Source organism: Littorina saxatilis, linkage group LG8 (genome assembly GCF_037325665.1).
Source record: "Littorina saxatilis isolate snail1 linkage group LG8, US_GU_Lsax_2.0, whole genome shotgun sequence".
Classification (NCBI taxonomy): Eukaryota; Metazoa; Mollusca; class Gastropoda; order Littorinimorpha; family Littorinidae; genus Littorina; species Littorina saxatilis.
This window is the reverse complement of record NC_090252.1, coordinates 4,861,734-4,876,733: the sequence shown is the minus strand read 5'-3', so window position 1 is coordinate 4,876,733 and position 15,000 is coordinate 4,861,734. Positions and strand designations below refer to the sequence as shown.

At 38.8% G+C, this 15,000-nt stretch overlaps 2 protein-coding genes across 2 annotated transcripts in view; both read right to left on the bottom strand.

The window, feature by feature from the left end:
• The window catches only part of LOC138972583 (uncharacterized), an 11,370-nt gene extending 5,253 nt beyond the window's left edge, over positions 1–6,117 (bottom strand). Inside the window, exons 1-3 of the mRNA XM_070345239.1 lie at positions 4,924–6,117; positions 2,261–2,980; positions 1,591–1,754 (exon numbers count right to left, since the gene is read on the bottom strand). Of these exons, the coding sequence (XP_070201340.1) occupies positions 1,591–1,754; positions 2,261–2,980; positions 4,924–4,935 (896 nt within the window). The 5' untranslated portion in view covers positions 4,936–6,117. The remainder of the gene's footprint in view (positions 1–1,590; positions 1,755–2,260; positions 2,981–4,923) is intronic.
• A 4,140-nt stretch (positions 6,118–10,257) lies between these two features.
• Positions 10,258–15,000, bottom strand: part of LOC138972582 (uncharacterized) — an 11,010-nt gene continuing 6,267 nt past the window's right edge. The window contains exons 7-9 of the mRNA XM_070345238.1: positions 14,768–14,911; positions 14,111–14,320; positions 10,258–11,861 (exon numbers count right to left, since the gene is read on the bottom strand). Coding sequence (XP_070201339.1) covers positions 11,755–11,861; positions 14,111–14,320; positions 14,768–14,911 — 461 coding nt within the window. The 3' untranslated portion in view covers positions 10,258–11,754. The remainder of the gene's footprint in view (positions 11,862–14,110; positions 14,321–14,767; positions 14,912–15,000) is intronic.

Below are 15,000 nucleotides of genomic sequence, written 5' to 3'. Positions count from 1 at the left end.
CGGCAGAAGTCTGGGGCCTTGATGCAGACCATTCACCTATTGAAAAGGTGCATCTGTTTGCCCTTAAGAGGTTTCTGAACACAAGCATGAAAACACCAAACACACTTGTGTATGGAGAAACTGGCAGACACCCGTTATTTGTCAACACGTTTGTTAAGTCCATACGATTTTGGTTGCGCATCCTGAAAATGCCTAGTCATCGATTGCCACAGAAAGCCTATAAAATGCTGCTTTATTTACACGAACAAAATAAAAGAACATGGGCGTCATCAGTTTGCTATGTGCTATACAAATACGGCTTTGACCAAGTTTGGATTCAACAAGGCGTTGGAAATGAAAATGCGTTCATAACGGAATTCAAGAACAGACTAGTCACATTATACAAGCAAGAGTGGATAGAAACCGTACAAAGTAAAGAACGATTCCTTTTCTATAGCACTTTCAAGTCAGCCTTATCTATGTCTTCATACTTAAATGACCTGAAGCACGTCAAAGCAAGAAACTGCCTGATTAGGCTAAGACTTGGTGTCTCGCCACTCAAAGTGCACCGATTACGACACATTCGGTCGTCAACAGCTGTAGATTACTTGTGTCCATTCTGCGCAAACGAGACCGAAGATGAAATTCATTTTGTTTTGAAATGTCCAAAATATGCTGATATTCGTGAGTACTACATACCTGCAAAATATTACAACCGTCCATCAAGCTTTAAACTGGCGCTACTTCTAGCGACACCAAACAGATCAATATTACTTAGACTTGCAACCTTCATCATGAACGCGTTTAAAATACGCAGTGAGTGGGTACAGTGAATATGAGATATTGCACGATCTTGTTTTATGTGTATGCTATTTTTGTTGTTTTTGTCGATTGCTTAAAAAAATAGTAATAATGTTTTGTTTTTTGAAAACGTTAATGTGATGCTATGTATCAGGGATGCAACGATTATGCATATAACTGCTTGCAGATTTGCGTGTGAAAGGGCATGTGAAGGGATAGATGGAGGGATGAATAGATGGATGACGGATGAATGGTTGGACAGACAGACGGATGATTAGATGGATGGAGGACAGAGGGACATGAGATGGATAGAAGGATGGATGGATGGATGGATGGTTGGCTGGATGGATGGATGGATGGATGGACGGAAGGATGACAGAGAGACATGAGTGAAGTGCGACAGAGACTGGATTTTGTGCTGATGCATTACTGTCCTTTTTCAAACGTTTTGCTGTTGTAAATGCCTGTTTCCACTGTCGCCATGTCGACTGTCATTACGATGATGATGATTTTTATTATGATTAATATTACTATGATTATTTTTCATGAAGCATGAATGTTGAAACTTTGTACACCCCGAATTGAAATGGGCCCAAGGCCTAATCAATAAAGACTCCAGACTCCAGACTCTCTTTCTTCCTCCCTATCTCCCGCTCTCCCTATCTCTCTCCCTCTCTCTCTCTTTCACTCTCTCTCTCTTTCTCTCTCTCACCCTCTCTCTCTCTCTCTCTTTCTCTCTATCTCTCTCTCTCTCTCTCTCTCTCTCTCTCTCTCTCTCTCTCTCTCTCTCTCTCTCTATCTCTCACTCACCGTGAGACCAAGTCCAAGTAGACAGCATCTGTCATTGCTGGATCATTACCCATCCCAGTCAGCCATCGGTGCCACCATTTGCCAGGGTTCAAGATGTCATCTGACGTCAAGCATAGAGTGCTGGGGTCTGTATTGCCAGTTACACCCAAGCATCCTCTTAGATCCTGCGTGAGATACCAGAGCAAGAATATTTATAAACAGAGGAATACGCTAAATAGCTAAATTTGATAGGGGATACGTTCTGTCGCAGACAGTACTAATCTTATACAATATGTATTGGCTTGTTAATAATATTAAAAGAGAAAGAAAAAATCTTCCCTTGCATTGATAAAATCGGTGTCTCGTCAAAAGATATGGAACCCCATATATATTTCCGAACCTGATATTTAGTAACATTTTAGTCTCATGACGAATATGACAGAATTACCAGAAAAAAACCATACCCGCAATTTGTTTTGAAGAGTAATGCAATTGAGACTTAGGCTTAAAAACTTAACCCCGATACAGATCTTTATAACTATACTGTTCAACTCTATAACTATACTGTTCAACTCTATAACTAAAGTGTCGTTCAAATTACAGTACGACTTTCAAACGTATAAATGACAAACGTGACACGTTTTCTTCACAACATAATAAAATAAAATAGGAGGGGTTCTCATTTTCTTACTTGTGCGAGGCTTGGACTGTCCTTCAGGACACGCTGAAACTGCAATCTCGAGATGTTGGGCAGCATCAACGTTTTCTGTATCCGCGGAGCGTCTCCGGACATCACATGTTGCAGCACATCCTCTGCTTTCTGCAACTGTCTCATGGCCACGTTTACTTTTTTCTTCACTTGCTGGTCCTGCTCCTTCGGTGTGAGGGAAGAGAGTAGGTCGCCAATAGATTTGATCTCACCTACGAAGATACCATACTTTCTGTGTAGAATGAGGACGTCAAAATCACCGCGCTCTTTATTCTCAGCCTGTAAGTCTCCAGGCTTTGGCAAAGTTGCAGCAGCTGCAGCGAAGCTTGGCTCGTTCAGGTAGTGTCCAAAGTTCAGCTGTGAAAGGACGAACATGCCTTCCGTTTGGTCCTTAGACACGCGCTGGAGACAATCCAATACTGTTTGCTGGCTTTGATCATCGCGAGCGTCGCTCTCTCGCAGAGTTTGTTCATCGCCTCGGGCAGGAGTTCGACTTGGTGCCTGAGTCACGCAAACTGTCTGTCCGGACACCTGCATTTCTCTGTGCTCAGTTCTGTTCATATATACTGGAGGAATGAAGTAGACCCGCTTGTACAGTTCTGGGTACCACTCCTGCACCCGTTGTTTGCACAGCGAGAAAAGTGTGGTCGCAGGGGAGGTGGTTTCAGCTTCATTTCTGCCGTCGCTTGAGAAGTGGCCAGCCTGAACAGATAACACAAGATGGAGGCACCAACAGATATATGGATGTATTTGGTGTTTGTCTGTTGTTGTTTCATTTTTTGTTTGTGAGCTCCGTGATTAGTTTTTGTTTGTGTTGTTTCATTATAGTTTGTTTGTTTGTTTGTGTGTTTGGTCTTGTTTTCTATGTTATTGATTTCTTTTTAATTTGGTCAGAAGCTGATACCTCTTTCTCTTAAATGTGAAATGTTGTTTTCAAGAAAATGGTAATCAGTTGGAATGTGTGTGTGTGTGTGTGTGTGTGTGTGTGTGTGTGTGTGTGTGTGTGTGTGTGTGTGTGTGTGTGTGTGTGTGTGTGTGTGTGTGTGTGTGTGTGTCCACTCACACTCTAGTACATTTCTTTTTAAACAACAAAACCACTCTCAGTAAGTTTCGTGTATTTCCAACAGTTGAAAGAATGTTGGTGTCAGTGTTCATTCGTAGCTAAAAAGAGCTTTCAAAGGAAATTGACACCGCCGGACTTCCTCACTACTCTTGTAGCAACACGTTAGCTGTCATCTCGTTGCTTCTTCTTATTTCAAATGGTTCATGCTGTTCTTCATACTAAATCTTTTCACAAGAGAAATGAGTGCCCATTATTTGTTTCTGAATTCAAAAATAACTGTTTTGTGGGAATTTGGCGTAAAACTTAAGAGCAACTGTTTTTAAGGGGACCTTATTTGTACCGACATTTCTGCAATGATTAAACACGGTTATCTCCCATTAGTTCTAAAATAGCGGATAATTATTATATTTGTTTAAGAAGTAATAGACGCACAAGGACGGAAACATATGGCAAGATATGAAAACGTACAGCAGCGTTTGTTAGAACACACAACCAAACACAGCATTACAGGAGATGTACTAGCACTGAGTCTAGAAGAAAAATTGATAATAAGAATACAAATAACTAAATATAAGGCTACCAGATGCAACTCAATATTCACAGGATATGAAATACAACACACATGACTGTCAGCTTGACACGTATTAACAAAAAAAAAAAAAGGTCTGTTTACGGTAACCCGACCGACCCTAGTTTTTTCGCGCGACCCTAGACGTTTTTTGGCATTTGGGGGAAAAAAAAAGTTTTTTTGGCAAACTAACGTAAAAATATGGTTTTTTGGAAGAAAAAAAAGGAAAAAAAATCCCGACCTACCGACCCTATTTTTTGGGCCTATGTTACCGTAAACAGACTTTTTTTTTTGCCTAACAAAGGATTAAAATAGTGTCAGTATTTGTGAGCTATAAGTACAACTGACAATTGGATCCCCGACAAGGCCCCAACAAGTTGTGTATTCTCTGTCAGCTGACCTAGATCGTTGACCTAGTCATGTGCACTATCTACTCATCGGAAAATCTCAGCATAAGGCAATGATTTTCCGCTTAGCGGATTCCCCTCTCCTTTTGGTTCAGATTTATGTAGCGGTTTGAAACATATATATATGTGCGTAATGATTCTATAACGGTGCGTTTTACAAACAAATCAGGTCAAAACTAAGATGAAGAGCAATTTGCACGTGTTGGTTAAATGAAATAGATGTCAAAATTAAGATACACGCAGTCTTAGATTCAGTCTCTCTTGATGTGGTTACTTTTACCAAATATTATACTATGCATTTGGCTAAGTAATTCGACCTTTGCAAAGCAACAACTCAAGAAGAAGAAAGTAAAATGACAGAATCCAGAGCTGCTTGACAGACCTAGCTGATTGCCTCCAGCACTCACATTAGCAATCAATCACACACACACACATACACACACACACACACACACACACACACACACACACACACACACACACACACACACATATATATATACACACACACACACACACACACAAACCCACAAACACAAACACACACACACACACACACAGCTGAAGTGCAGCGCTGGGATGATTTGTGGATGGCATATCGACTTACTTTGCTCGCCATGTTTGTTGTTGTTCAGTAGACGTGTTCCTTGTCAAACCAAGTATTACTCAAAAAGTTCTCAATCCATTAGTTCGACATTTAAGCATTTTTACCACGGATTTATACCTTGATATCACACCCCTTTCTGACCATTCATGTCTAAGAACAGTTGATAGGGATGGTCAGTGCAGCATTGTGACAACTATATCCCCACTGATATTGAACGGCTCAGCAACCCTACACACACTGATTTCACTTCCTCATAATTATGGCCAGCACAAGGTGGTTTAACAATTATTATTGAAACATGAGCAATCGTTTTTCATAACTGTTCTCACCACTCATGTGATGTCTGAAATTATGTTTGTACCAGGGACCATATCTCTTTCGGTGCGTTGGACTTGTGACAAAGAGATTAAAACTCGATACAACTAACATTGGTGTTTGATAGTGTATGATTGTTTGTTAGTTGTAGAGTATAGTACGATGTTTGATGTTGTAATGTTTGTGCGTGTGTTATAATGCAATATGTTATGATGTAATGTATGATGATGTATCGGTGCATGATAGTGGAGGTATGCTTGTTAGTTGTAGATTTAGTACGATGTTTGAGGTTGTAATGTTTGTGCGGGTGTTATAATGCAATATGTAGCCGTATGAGGGTTCCAGTGTGTGAGTTGTACATGGCCGGGTGCTAGAGTGCTGCATGAATGAGTATGTGCATGTGGAGCTGTATGGCTAGGTGAATTGTGGGTTGCGTACGTCCGAGGGGCACATGTAGCCTGTATGTCTGAAGTAGTGGGTATGTTGCGTAAAGGTGTGCTGATATTGAACTTCAGTTGTGTGTTGTAAATGTCTATGTATCAGTGTATTATGTCTTGCCACACACATGCCAAATTTCCTTGTATTGATGAGGACAATAAAACTTCTTGTATCTTCTTGTATCTTGTATCTTGTATCATACTTAGGCTAGTTACTGCACCAAAGAAAACTGTATTCCTCTCTCCGTCTCTCTCCCTCCCTCTCTCTCTTCTGTATTCCCCTCTCTCGTCTCTCTACTTTTCTAGCTTTCTCTATGTGTCTTTGTCTCTCTACTTCTATCTGTCTGTCTGTCTGTCTGTCTGTCTGTCTGTCTGTCTGTCTGTCTCTCGCTCTCGAGGTTTTTTTTCGAGTTCGAGTTCGAGTTCGAGTTCTCTCTCTCTTTCTGTAAGAGGGCATTCGGATGAAAATGTTGTGATTCAAAAGCTTAATCAGTTTATCTACCCCCCCCCCTCGTTTTCACTCTTTCTCCAACTGTTAGACATGACAATCTGTTAAAAATAAATCATTTGTTATTTCCTTTCTTTATGTCTTGTTCGCCAATGGAGATCTGTTAAGTTGTTTTTGTTGCTTTTGTTATACTATGATTCATAGGATTAGATTCCTACATTCCGACAATAAGATACAATACGAGGTACCGGAAATCTCAGAAAAAGGTCAAAACACATTAAATGAAACTGGTATAGTAAATGATGTCAAAGCCTCGAATTAGGCACGTCAAAGTAAGTCTTAAGAGAGAGAGAGAGAGAGAGAGAGAGAGAGAGAGAGAGAGAGAGAGAGAGAGAGAGAGAGAGAGACAGAGAGACAGAGACAGAGAGAGAGAGAGACACAGAGAGAGAGAGAGAGAGACAGACAGAGAGACAGACAGACAGACAGACAGGAAGACAGACACACAGAAAGACAGCTAGAGAGAGTGTGGCTTTTTCAAAACACTAGCACCAACAAGCTATTTTAAGTCGTTGTCCTTAAATGTAGCCATTCTTGTGACTGAAGAAAGGTTCAATAAGATTGAACAGTACGATAAACTGTGTTGCTGTGCTTAACGTTGGCATTACAGGTGGACACACATCAAACAAAGACACACTTACCAGCAGCACCATTCAGTCAACAAATACTAGACAACAGCAGCAGTTACTGGCATGACCTTCTTTATCCCTGTCTCCACATCACTCTATTCACTCCGCCAACCCGACGAAAAATAATCAGGCAAAGTGGTGTACATCACGTTGATAATGAAGCTCAGTTCTAACATAATTCTACTCTCTCCTGTGTCTCTAAATTCTCCTGCCACTCATATCTTCAAGCACAATCAAAATTAAGGTAGAAATCCAGGAAGCATATCAAAAGCCAATCACAATTTGTAAGAAGCAACAACAAAACACGAACTAAAAACATCTCACAGGTTCAAACGACAAAAGAAGGGGGAGCAAATATGTACTAAAATTCCAGCAAACTTCTCTCGTTTACCCTTATAAAAGAATATTACACTTGCTTGATATTTCCCTTCCACTGGCCATACTGAGTTAGCCATGCACTACATTACATAACACAATCTGCTGATTGCCCTGGCCTGCCTCTGACATTAGATGAGGGTTGACCCACTTCAAATATATTAAGGAGCTTGTTTCAGCTAAATTACCACTGTGACTTGCCTTTCTTTCTTTATTTGGTGTTTAACGTCGTTTTCAACCACGAAGGGTTATATCGCGACGGGGAAAGGGGGGAGATGGGATAGAGCCACTTGTCAATTGTTTCTTGTTCACAAAAGCACTAATCAAAAATTTGCTCCAAGGGCTTGCAACGTAGTACAATGTATTACCTTACTGGGAGAATGCAAGTTTCCAGTACAAAGGATTTTCTTACATACTGCTTGACTAAAATCTTTGCAAAAATTGACTATATTCTATACAAGAAACACTTAACAAGGGTAAAAGGAGAAACAAAATCCGTTAGTCGCCTCTTTCGACATGCTGGGGAGCATCGGGTAAATTCTTCCCCCTAACCCGCGGGGGGTGAATTGCCTTTCTATGCTTACATACAGTCTATGATTGGCACAGATCAATACCAGTATTTTGTTCATAGAAAAAGACAAAAAAAGATACAAAACACACATCAATCAGCAGCATTCACAACAAAGACAGACTATACCTTTAACAGCGGAGTTAGAGCTGTTTTACTCTTATTTGCCAAAACGAAATGCAAAATAAGATTTACAGCTCTTTTATATTTCTTGAGATGTAACCAATTTACAAGCTTTACTTGCAAAATGATTGACATCAAAGCGATTTCTGAGAATTAAAAATAAAACTATGATACTGGTGACATTACGAATCACTTCACATGGTTCTTGTCAGACATTCCTGATTTGTTATTTTTAGAATGTGATGCGAGATTTGTAGTGAACAAATGCAGAGACCATAGTACAAGCAGTAACATGCAGAGACCATAGTACAAGCAGTAACATGCAGAGACCATAGTACAAGCAGTAACATCTGTACAAAAGCTTACATGAGAGCAAATTGAACCCATGTAAACGTGGACAAAAGCAAATCAGAATCAAAATGCACACACAACGAGTGCATAAAGTAAAGTGCTTATATTAAAAACAAAACAAAAAACAAATGTGAACCTTCACCACGGAATTAGTCGCATGTCACCTTTGCATGATTTTCATATTCTTACATTTTCGTAAAGAGTTTTTTATGCTCTATCCAGTGGTGAAAGCCGTTTTAGAAAAGAGCGAAAACTGTTTGAGTTATAAGCCTGTGATTAAGGTGACCCTCACACTGTTACCAGACACTCCCCGGACTTATATTAAGCCTAGCGCAGAACCGCGCGAGGTGACATGCGACTCATTTCGTGGTGGAGGGTCACAAATGCTCATACGTACGTGATAACATCAGGAAGTCTCATAATAACTCTGAAGTGATTATAATTTGTAGCTTCACTTTGTTGGGTTACAGGTGGGAAGAAAGTTTACATAATTACGGTGTATCATCATTTCTGTCTTAAAAGAGGAATCATGCAGCAAAACGCTCGAGATAAAAGATAACATCTGTACCTACAATTTCTTTAAGACAACAACCTGAAAGAATAAGAAAATAAAAAAAATAATCGCGTTCTCTTGCACAAAAAGTGCAAACGTATTAGGCTTGAGATGTTCCTTTTTACATGTTCGTTTTCTAATTTGATACAAAAAAGTGACATACATTTCATAGAAGTTTGTTCAAGTATGCAATATAAGTTTGAGCCATAACAAGACTTCCAAGGAAGGTTGATTCATTGGGCTTCCAAGAAATTGAAAAAAAGACAAGACGAGGCACTTAATCACTTCAGACTTTGTTTGAGACTTCATTTCTCACACCAACAATATGGTATATCGTGTATTGCTGCATCGTGTCTTTGACTCTGCATTAATCTTTGAATCAATCTGGTTTTTATTTCAACATTCCAGGCTAATTGTACACTTTATTAAAAACGTCAAATATACAAACTTCTCAAATTCATAAATGGAAGTGTTTGTCATACATTCTTATCTCTTGGACATTCGAAGTAATAGACATGAGGTGTGCTTGACAATAAGAGAACCACCATGAAAATCTAAGGGAGAATCAGAAAAAGGCGTCTACTTTCTATACTTTTGGTTGAAACAGTATTTTATTCAGATACAAGTTTACACAGCCATGGAATGTATAATGTAATAATGGAGCACAACAAGATAAACTTATGAATATGCTCTGAGAGACAAAAGAATAACGTGGCGGACAATATCATAAATTCATAATTTAAAACAATTCAAAACAACAACAATAAGAACAACGACAACAAATCTTCAACAACAACAACAACAACAACAACAACAACAACAGTAGCACATGCAAAAGCACAAACAACAACAACAACAACAACAACAACAACAACAACAACAACAACAGTAGCACATGCAGAAGCACAAACAACAACAACAACAACAACAACAACAACAACAACAACAACAACAACAACAGCACATGCAGAAGCACACAACATGGAGTATTACATACACACTTCACTTGTAGCTGCTATAATTTATCAATCGATCGATATATCAATTAAGCAATCGTGATAAAGGATAATGTTATTAATTTGATCACTAAGAGAATATCAGATGTAGACTTAACGGTTCTTATCCAAGTCAAAGTCACTACTACAACAAACACTACCACTTTGTTAACATTATATGGTGAAATTATAACATGCAAATATAAAGTAAGTAAATGCCTATATTTTGTTTCAAGTTGTATAACATAATTGTAAGTGTTTAGGTTTGCTGTAAAAGGTGTTGGTCAGTTTTTTGGGCTCATCTCTTGGAATAGCTAAAGTTGTTGCAGTTTTACCTGCTGTTGTGATAATCATGGTAAACAAATGCTAGTATGCTTTGAACAATTTCTGATACCGGCATTTCAATGCACCACTGTTCTGAACAAAGGCTGTTTTACTTAAACACATTCTAATACTGAAAATGCAATGGATAGTCATCCTTAAAAAAAAAATGGCGTTTCATTTAAAATAATTTTGATACTGGCAATTCAGGGCGTGATAATAAATTCTAAACAAAATGCTTGTTCGCTATAAACAATACTGGAATACCAATGCACGATGATCCTAAACAATCCTATGTAAATGCTGCTTCACTTAAAACAAATCTGGTACTGGTATTTAAATGCATAACCGTCCTTCAATGCTGATTTGCTTGAAACAATCCAATGCATGGTAAACCCAAAGAAATACGATTTTCATTAAAAACAAATCTAAAACTCGAAAGTGCCTGTATGGAAAACAATGGTATGCTTGCTTAAAACTGATCTTAAAATAGCTAGCATCTGCACACGATATTGCAGAAAACACTTATACTGGCTATCATCTGCACCTTGGGAAATTCCAAATGTTAATACTTTAGCAAACACGACGATTATATGTTTTGATATCAAGAAAACAGCAGGTATATCTATTATGAAACAGACATTTAACCTTACTTTTATAACCCTCATACTTTATTTTCGATGTTATTTTATCAAAATGGCTCTGAGTTAAGTTTTCCCAAGCATTTGTTTCTCTAAACATTGCAAACAACTGCAGAATCACCTTTTATATCCATAACCCGATTATTTATTTACTTGCGATATTTGCAGCAATAGCTCTAACTGAAACATCTTCCAGGCATATTATCTCCCCTGCACCATTCACTCTACTATTAAAAGGTGGCAGGAAAACAGTCGGATGTTAAAATATGGCATTGTTATTAAATTCTGGACACATATGCTCCATGTTTACTACCAGGGCTTATTTTCTTTCTTTTTTTATGTGGAAATTTTTATATTATGGCTGAATAAGTAAATAAATATATAACTGTTTCCTCTTCAGTGTGAGCAAAATAAAACAAAATGTAAAAAGAAGTGCCTGTCTTCTTGACCTGACCTTATTCTACAACAGATTGAATACCTGATCAGAATTGGTAGAATAAGGCTGTTTGAAAATTCAGAACGTATTTGATATGCTTTAATACTTCTTTGGGCAATATCAAATTGAATGAGACAAAATAATGATAAATTATGATGGCTGCCACAAAATTAGTTGTTCCATTAACATGTTTTAAAAAGCTTTCTTGCAATCACCAACCGCCCTTCCCCTAATGTTAATGTTACGAAGATATTGATAAACACTGTTGACAGTTTGTGTGTGTGTGTGTGTGTGTGGGGGGGGGGTGTTGAGTGTGTGTATATATATTACTATATATATTATATGTGCGTGTGTGTGTGTGTGTATGTGTATGTGTGTGTGTGTGCGTGCGTGTGTGTGTGTGTGTGTGCGTGTGTGTGTGTGTGTGTGTGTGTGTGTGTGTGTGTGTGTGTGTGTGTGTGTGTGTGTGTGTGTGTTCGTGTTATTACAGTTCTTCAAGATGTTAGATAACATCGTCGCTTTTTACGACCTCGTTTAACGGAGAAAAGTATACACCATCATCACGGATAAAAACAGAGCATTTTAGAAGAGTAGAAAAAAGGCCAGCAACGAAATTGTCACCAAGCAGGCTGATTGATTGTCGAAATCTGGTCCATGGCTGTGTGCTGCCTCAACTCTTCCTGGGTCACCTGCAAGAGAAAGAGAAGCATTTTGTTTGCTCTGTCAACTACCTTGTAAACGCCGGTCATAATTGTAATTAGTTAAAGAGACCAAAAAGCAATGTACTCACGTTAAAATGACGAACACGGAACGAATAACAGCGACGTTTCGACCTAAGGGTCTTCTTCAGGCACGGTACGTGAGTTTCCTCTTTCGTTCCCATTCATCCCCCCCTCCCCACACACACACACACACACACACATTTTGTTTGGTCTACAGACCTCAAAACTGCCGCTTTTCAACTCTAACTTTTTCTTGCCTGTGTTATTGTTGGCTTCCCCTCGAGTAGCTTCCCTTGCTTCTCTGTCTTTGTCATTTGTTGGTTTGTGCAGTGCAGTTGTTTTGTCAGTTATTCTCCTCTTTATCTGTTCTATCGTCTTTCGTCTTCTTTTTTGTGTGTGTACTATTGTGTTTTTGTGCCTGAAGAAGACCCTTAGGTCGAAACGTCGCTGTTATTCGTTCCGTGTTCGTCATTTTAACGTGAGTACATTGCTTTTTGGTCTCTTTATTGTTCCCTCTCATGTGCAGTCGCCATTGTTTAATTACTTTTGTAATTAGTTAGTTTTCCTGATCAAAGTCATTCAGCAAAATCACGGCGGGGGGGGGGGGGGGGGTTAAGGAGGGTAGGATCATGCTTTTGACACTTGTACTGGTAGGAATGATGTAACACAAGAAATACGTGAGATAGCTAGACCAAACAACCTGTTATTGATAGATAGCTAGACCAAACAACCTGTTATTGATAGATAGCTAGACCAAACAACCTGTTATTGATAGATAGCTAGACCAAACAACCTGTTATTGATAGATAGCTAGACCAAACAACCTGTTATTGATAGATAGCTAGACCAAACAACCTGTTATTGATAGATAGCTAGACCAAACAACCTGTTATTGATAGATAATCGATTTGACTTTCTCCTCGCATGTAAAAGTTGCAAACTTGTGCCTTACCTGAATATTCGTCTCTTTTTGAATTGGTATCTTACGTTATTGATAGGTCGATGTTGGGGTACCCTTAATTGGTTTGTGGTCACGTGATCCCTACCAGAGAAATCATGTTTCCGAAATGTGTGCCAGAAAGCCAAATTGAATACCTTTAATGGATTATTTGGGGAAGTTTAGATTGGGAGTATTCAGGTAGAAATAGAGACAAAAATGTAGTTGTTTATTAACTGTACTCTAACGTCGGAGAAGTGAATGTCATTATACCACATATACGGCCAGTCTGAGCCTTGTTACACTGATTTACAGTAAAACCCCATTTGTAAGACCCCACATTTTACATGGGTGGGACTCTCTTGGGATGAAAAAAGAGGAAATCCCTTTTCTAGGGGGGTTCGAATTTTGTTTATATGGTACATTAAAATCTGTGCAATCTGGTGCATTCTGAGACTAAAATTCAGCTCGTTTGGATCAGGTAAAAAAGACATTCTCCTCACCCCCCCCCCCAAAAAAAAAAACCACCCAAAACCCCCATCAACCAAACAAAAAACACACTTTCACACACCAATGGTCACATTGTAATGGTGCATACGTACGTAATGAACCATGTATCCATAATCCAATACTGGCAATAGTATGATTCAAGGCATTGAAGCTCAAAATTACTATTAGTTATCAGGAGTTTTAAGTCAGCACAATTTAACTCTCAAGCCTCCAGTGTTCTGTTCCATCTTCACTTCTCTACATATCATTCAGTCAACAAGTTAGAGATACTGTGATGAAATGGGACGCAGAAAAATAGATAATTCCAGCGGAATTCGTAAGTTCGCGGAAAAGTCCCACCTCTGAATTTAAGACTTCACCCTTTTTAACATCTTGATTTTTCAGATTATCTGTTCATAAAATATGTAAATTTACCCCTTAGGAAGTCTCAAAAGGGGGCAGGAGGGGGGGTCCACGATACTACCCGCTCAATCCCTCACCACCTTCATTACTTGAGGTAACACGGACGAGTGTGATCATGTTTTGAGAGAACCGTTAACAAAAACTTTGAAAAGGAGTCTGACATACCGGTCAAATTGTCTCCCCTGGACCAGTCCAGTTTTCACATTTCCTTTAATTGAGGTTTTAAACTTGAATGGCCGATATGTGTCCCATCCTCCTTGCAACATTACTTTTCTCCCCAAAGAACACTAGTTGAAGCAGAATCCACCAAAAAGAACTCAGAGGTCATTTACCTATGTAGGGTCAATAAATACTTTGTCATGCTTACTTTTATATTCCAAAGCACAGTCGGTGGTGTTGATGACCTTGTAAAAAGGAATAACCCTGCAGGAGTATCGTCCAGAATGCATTTCTGTTGCAGAATTGATGCGCAACATTACGACATTGGTGATGTTGCTGCTGTCAACAGTGTAGCCCGGCTCTACCTTGCAGTCTGGGTGGCGAGTGTGTACATCCCATTTGCAAAATAGCACCTTAACTGCAAACACCAGAATTTCAGATGTATCTTTTCAATGTACTTGATGATTTCATATGGGCAATAAACACGCCTGATACATTGAAACGGAGTATCGGTTGGTCCTAGGTTGTTATAGGTTGAATTTATGAGACCATCATACAAAGGGATTAGGATATACACATAGAATGCAAGCTATGCAAACGGTCATCCTTTTACTAAACGTTTTTCGGATAATATACTTTAATCTACTGTTAATGTAATCCAATCTGAGCTGAACAGTTTCAGGTTAGGTTTAAACTTGGTATACAATTATTTCCAAGGTTAATGTTAATAAGTGATAATCTGGGATAAAAAGAAAGATACTCGATTTCTATTTTTTCAGATATAAAAACACACTCTTAAGCTTTTCATTAAAAACATTCTTTTGAAAACGCTTTGAGAAAGATAACGTCAAAATTAAGTACATACCGGGTTCTGTTGTTTTGTTATTAAAACGGTATATGTAGAAAATGTCCCTGGAAATTTGGAGGTCCACGTTGTACACACATCTTACAAATGCGGATTGGCCAGTGACAACCATTGCAGGAGTTGTGTCACAGAAGATCCTTGATCCTGAATTAAACAAGAAACAAGTCGCAAGAGGCGACATTAATACATTCAGTCAATCTGCCGAACTCATAGCATGAAACTGAAAGCACTAC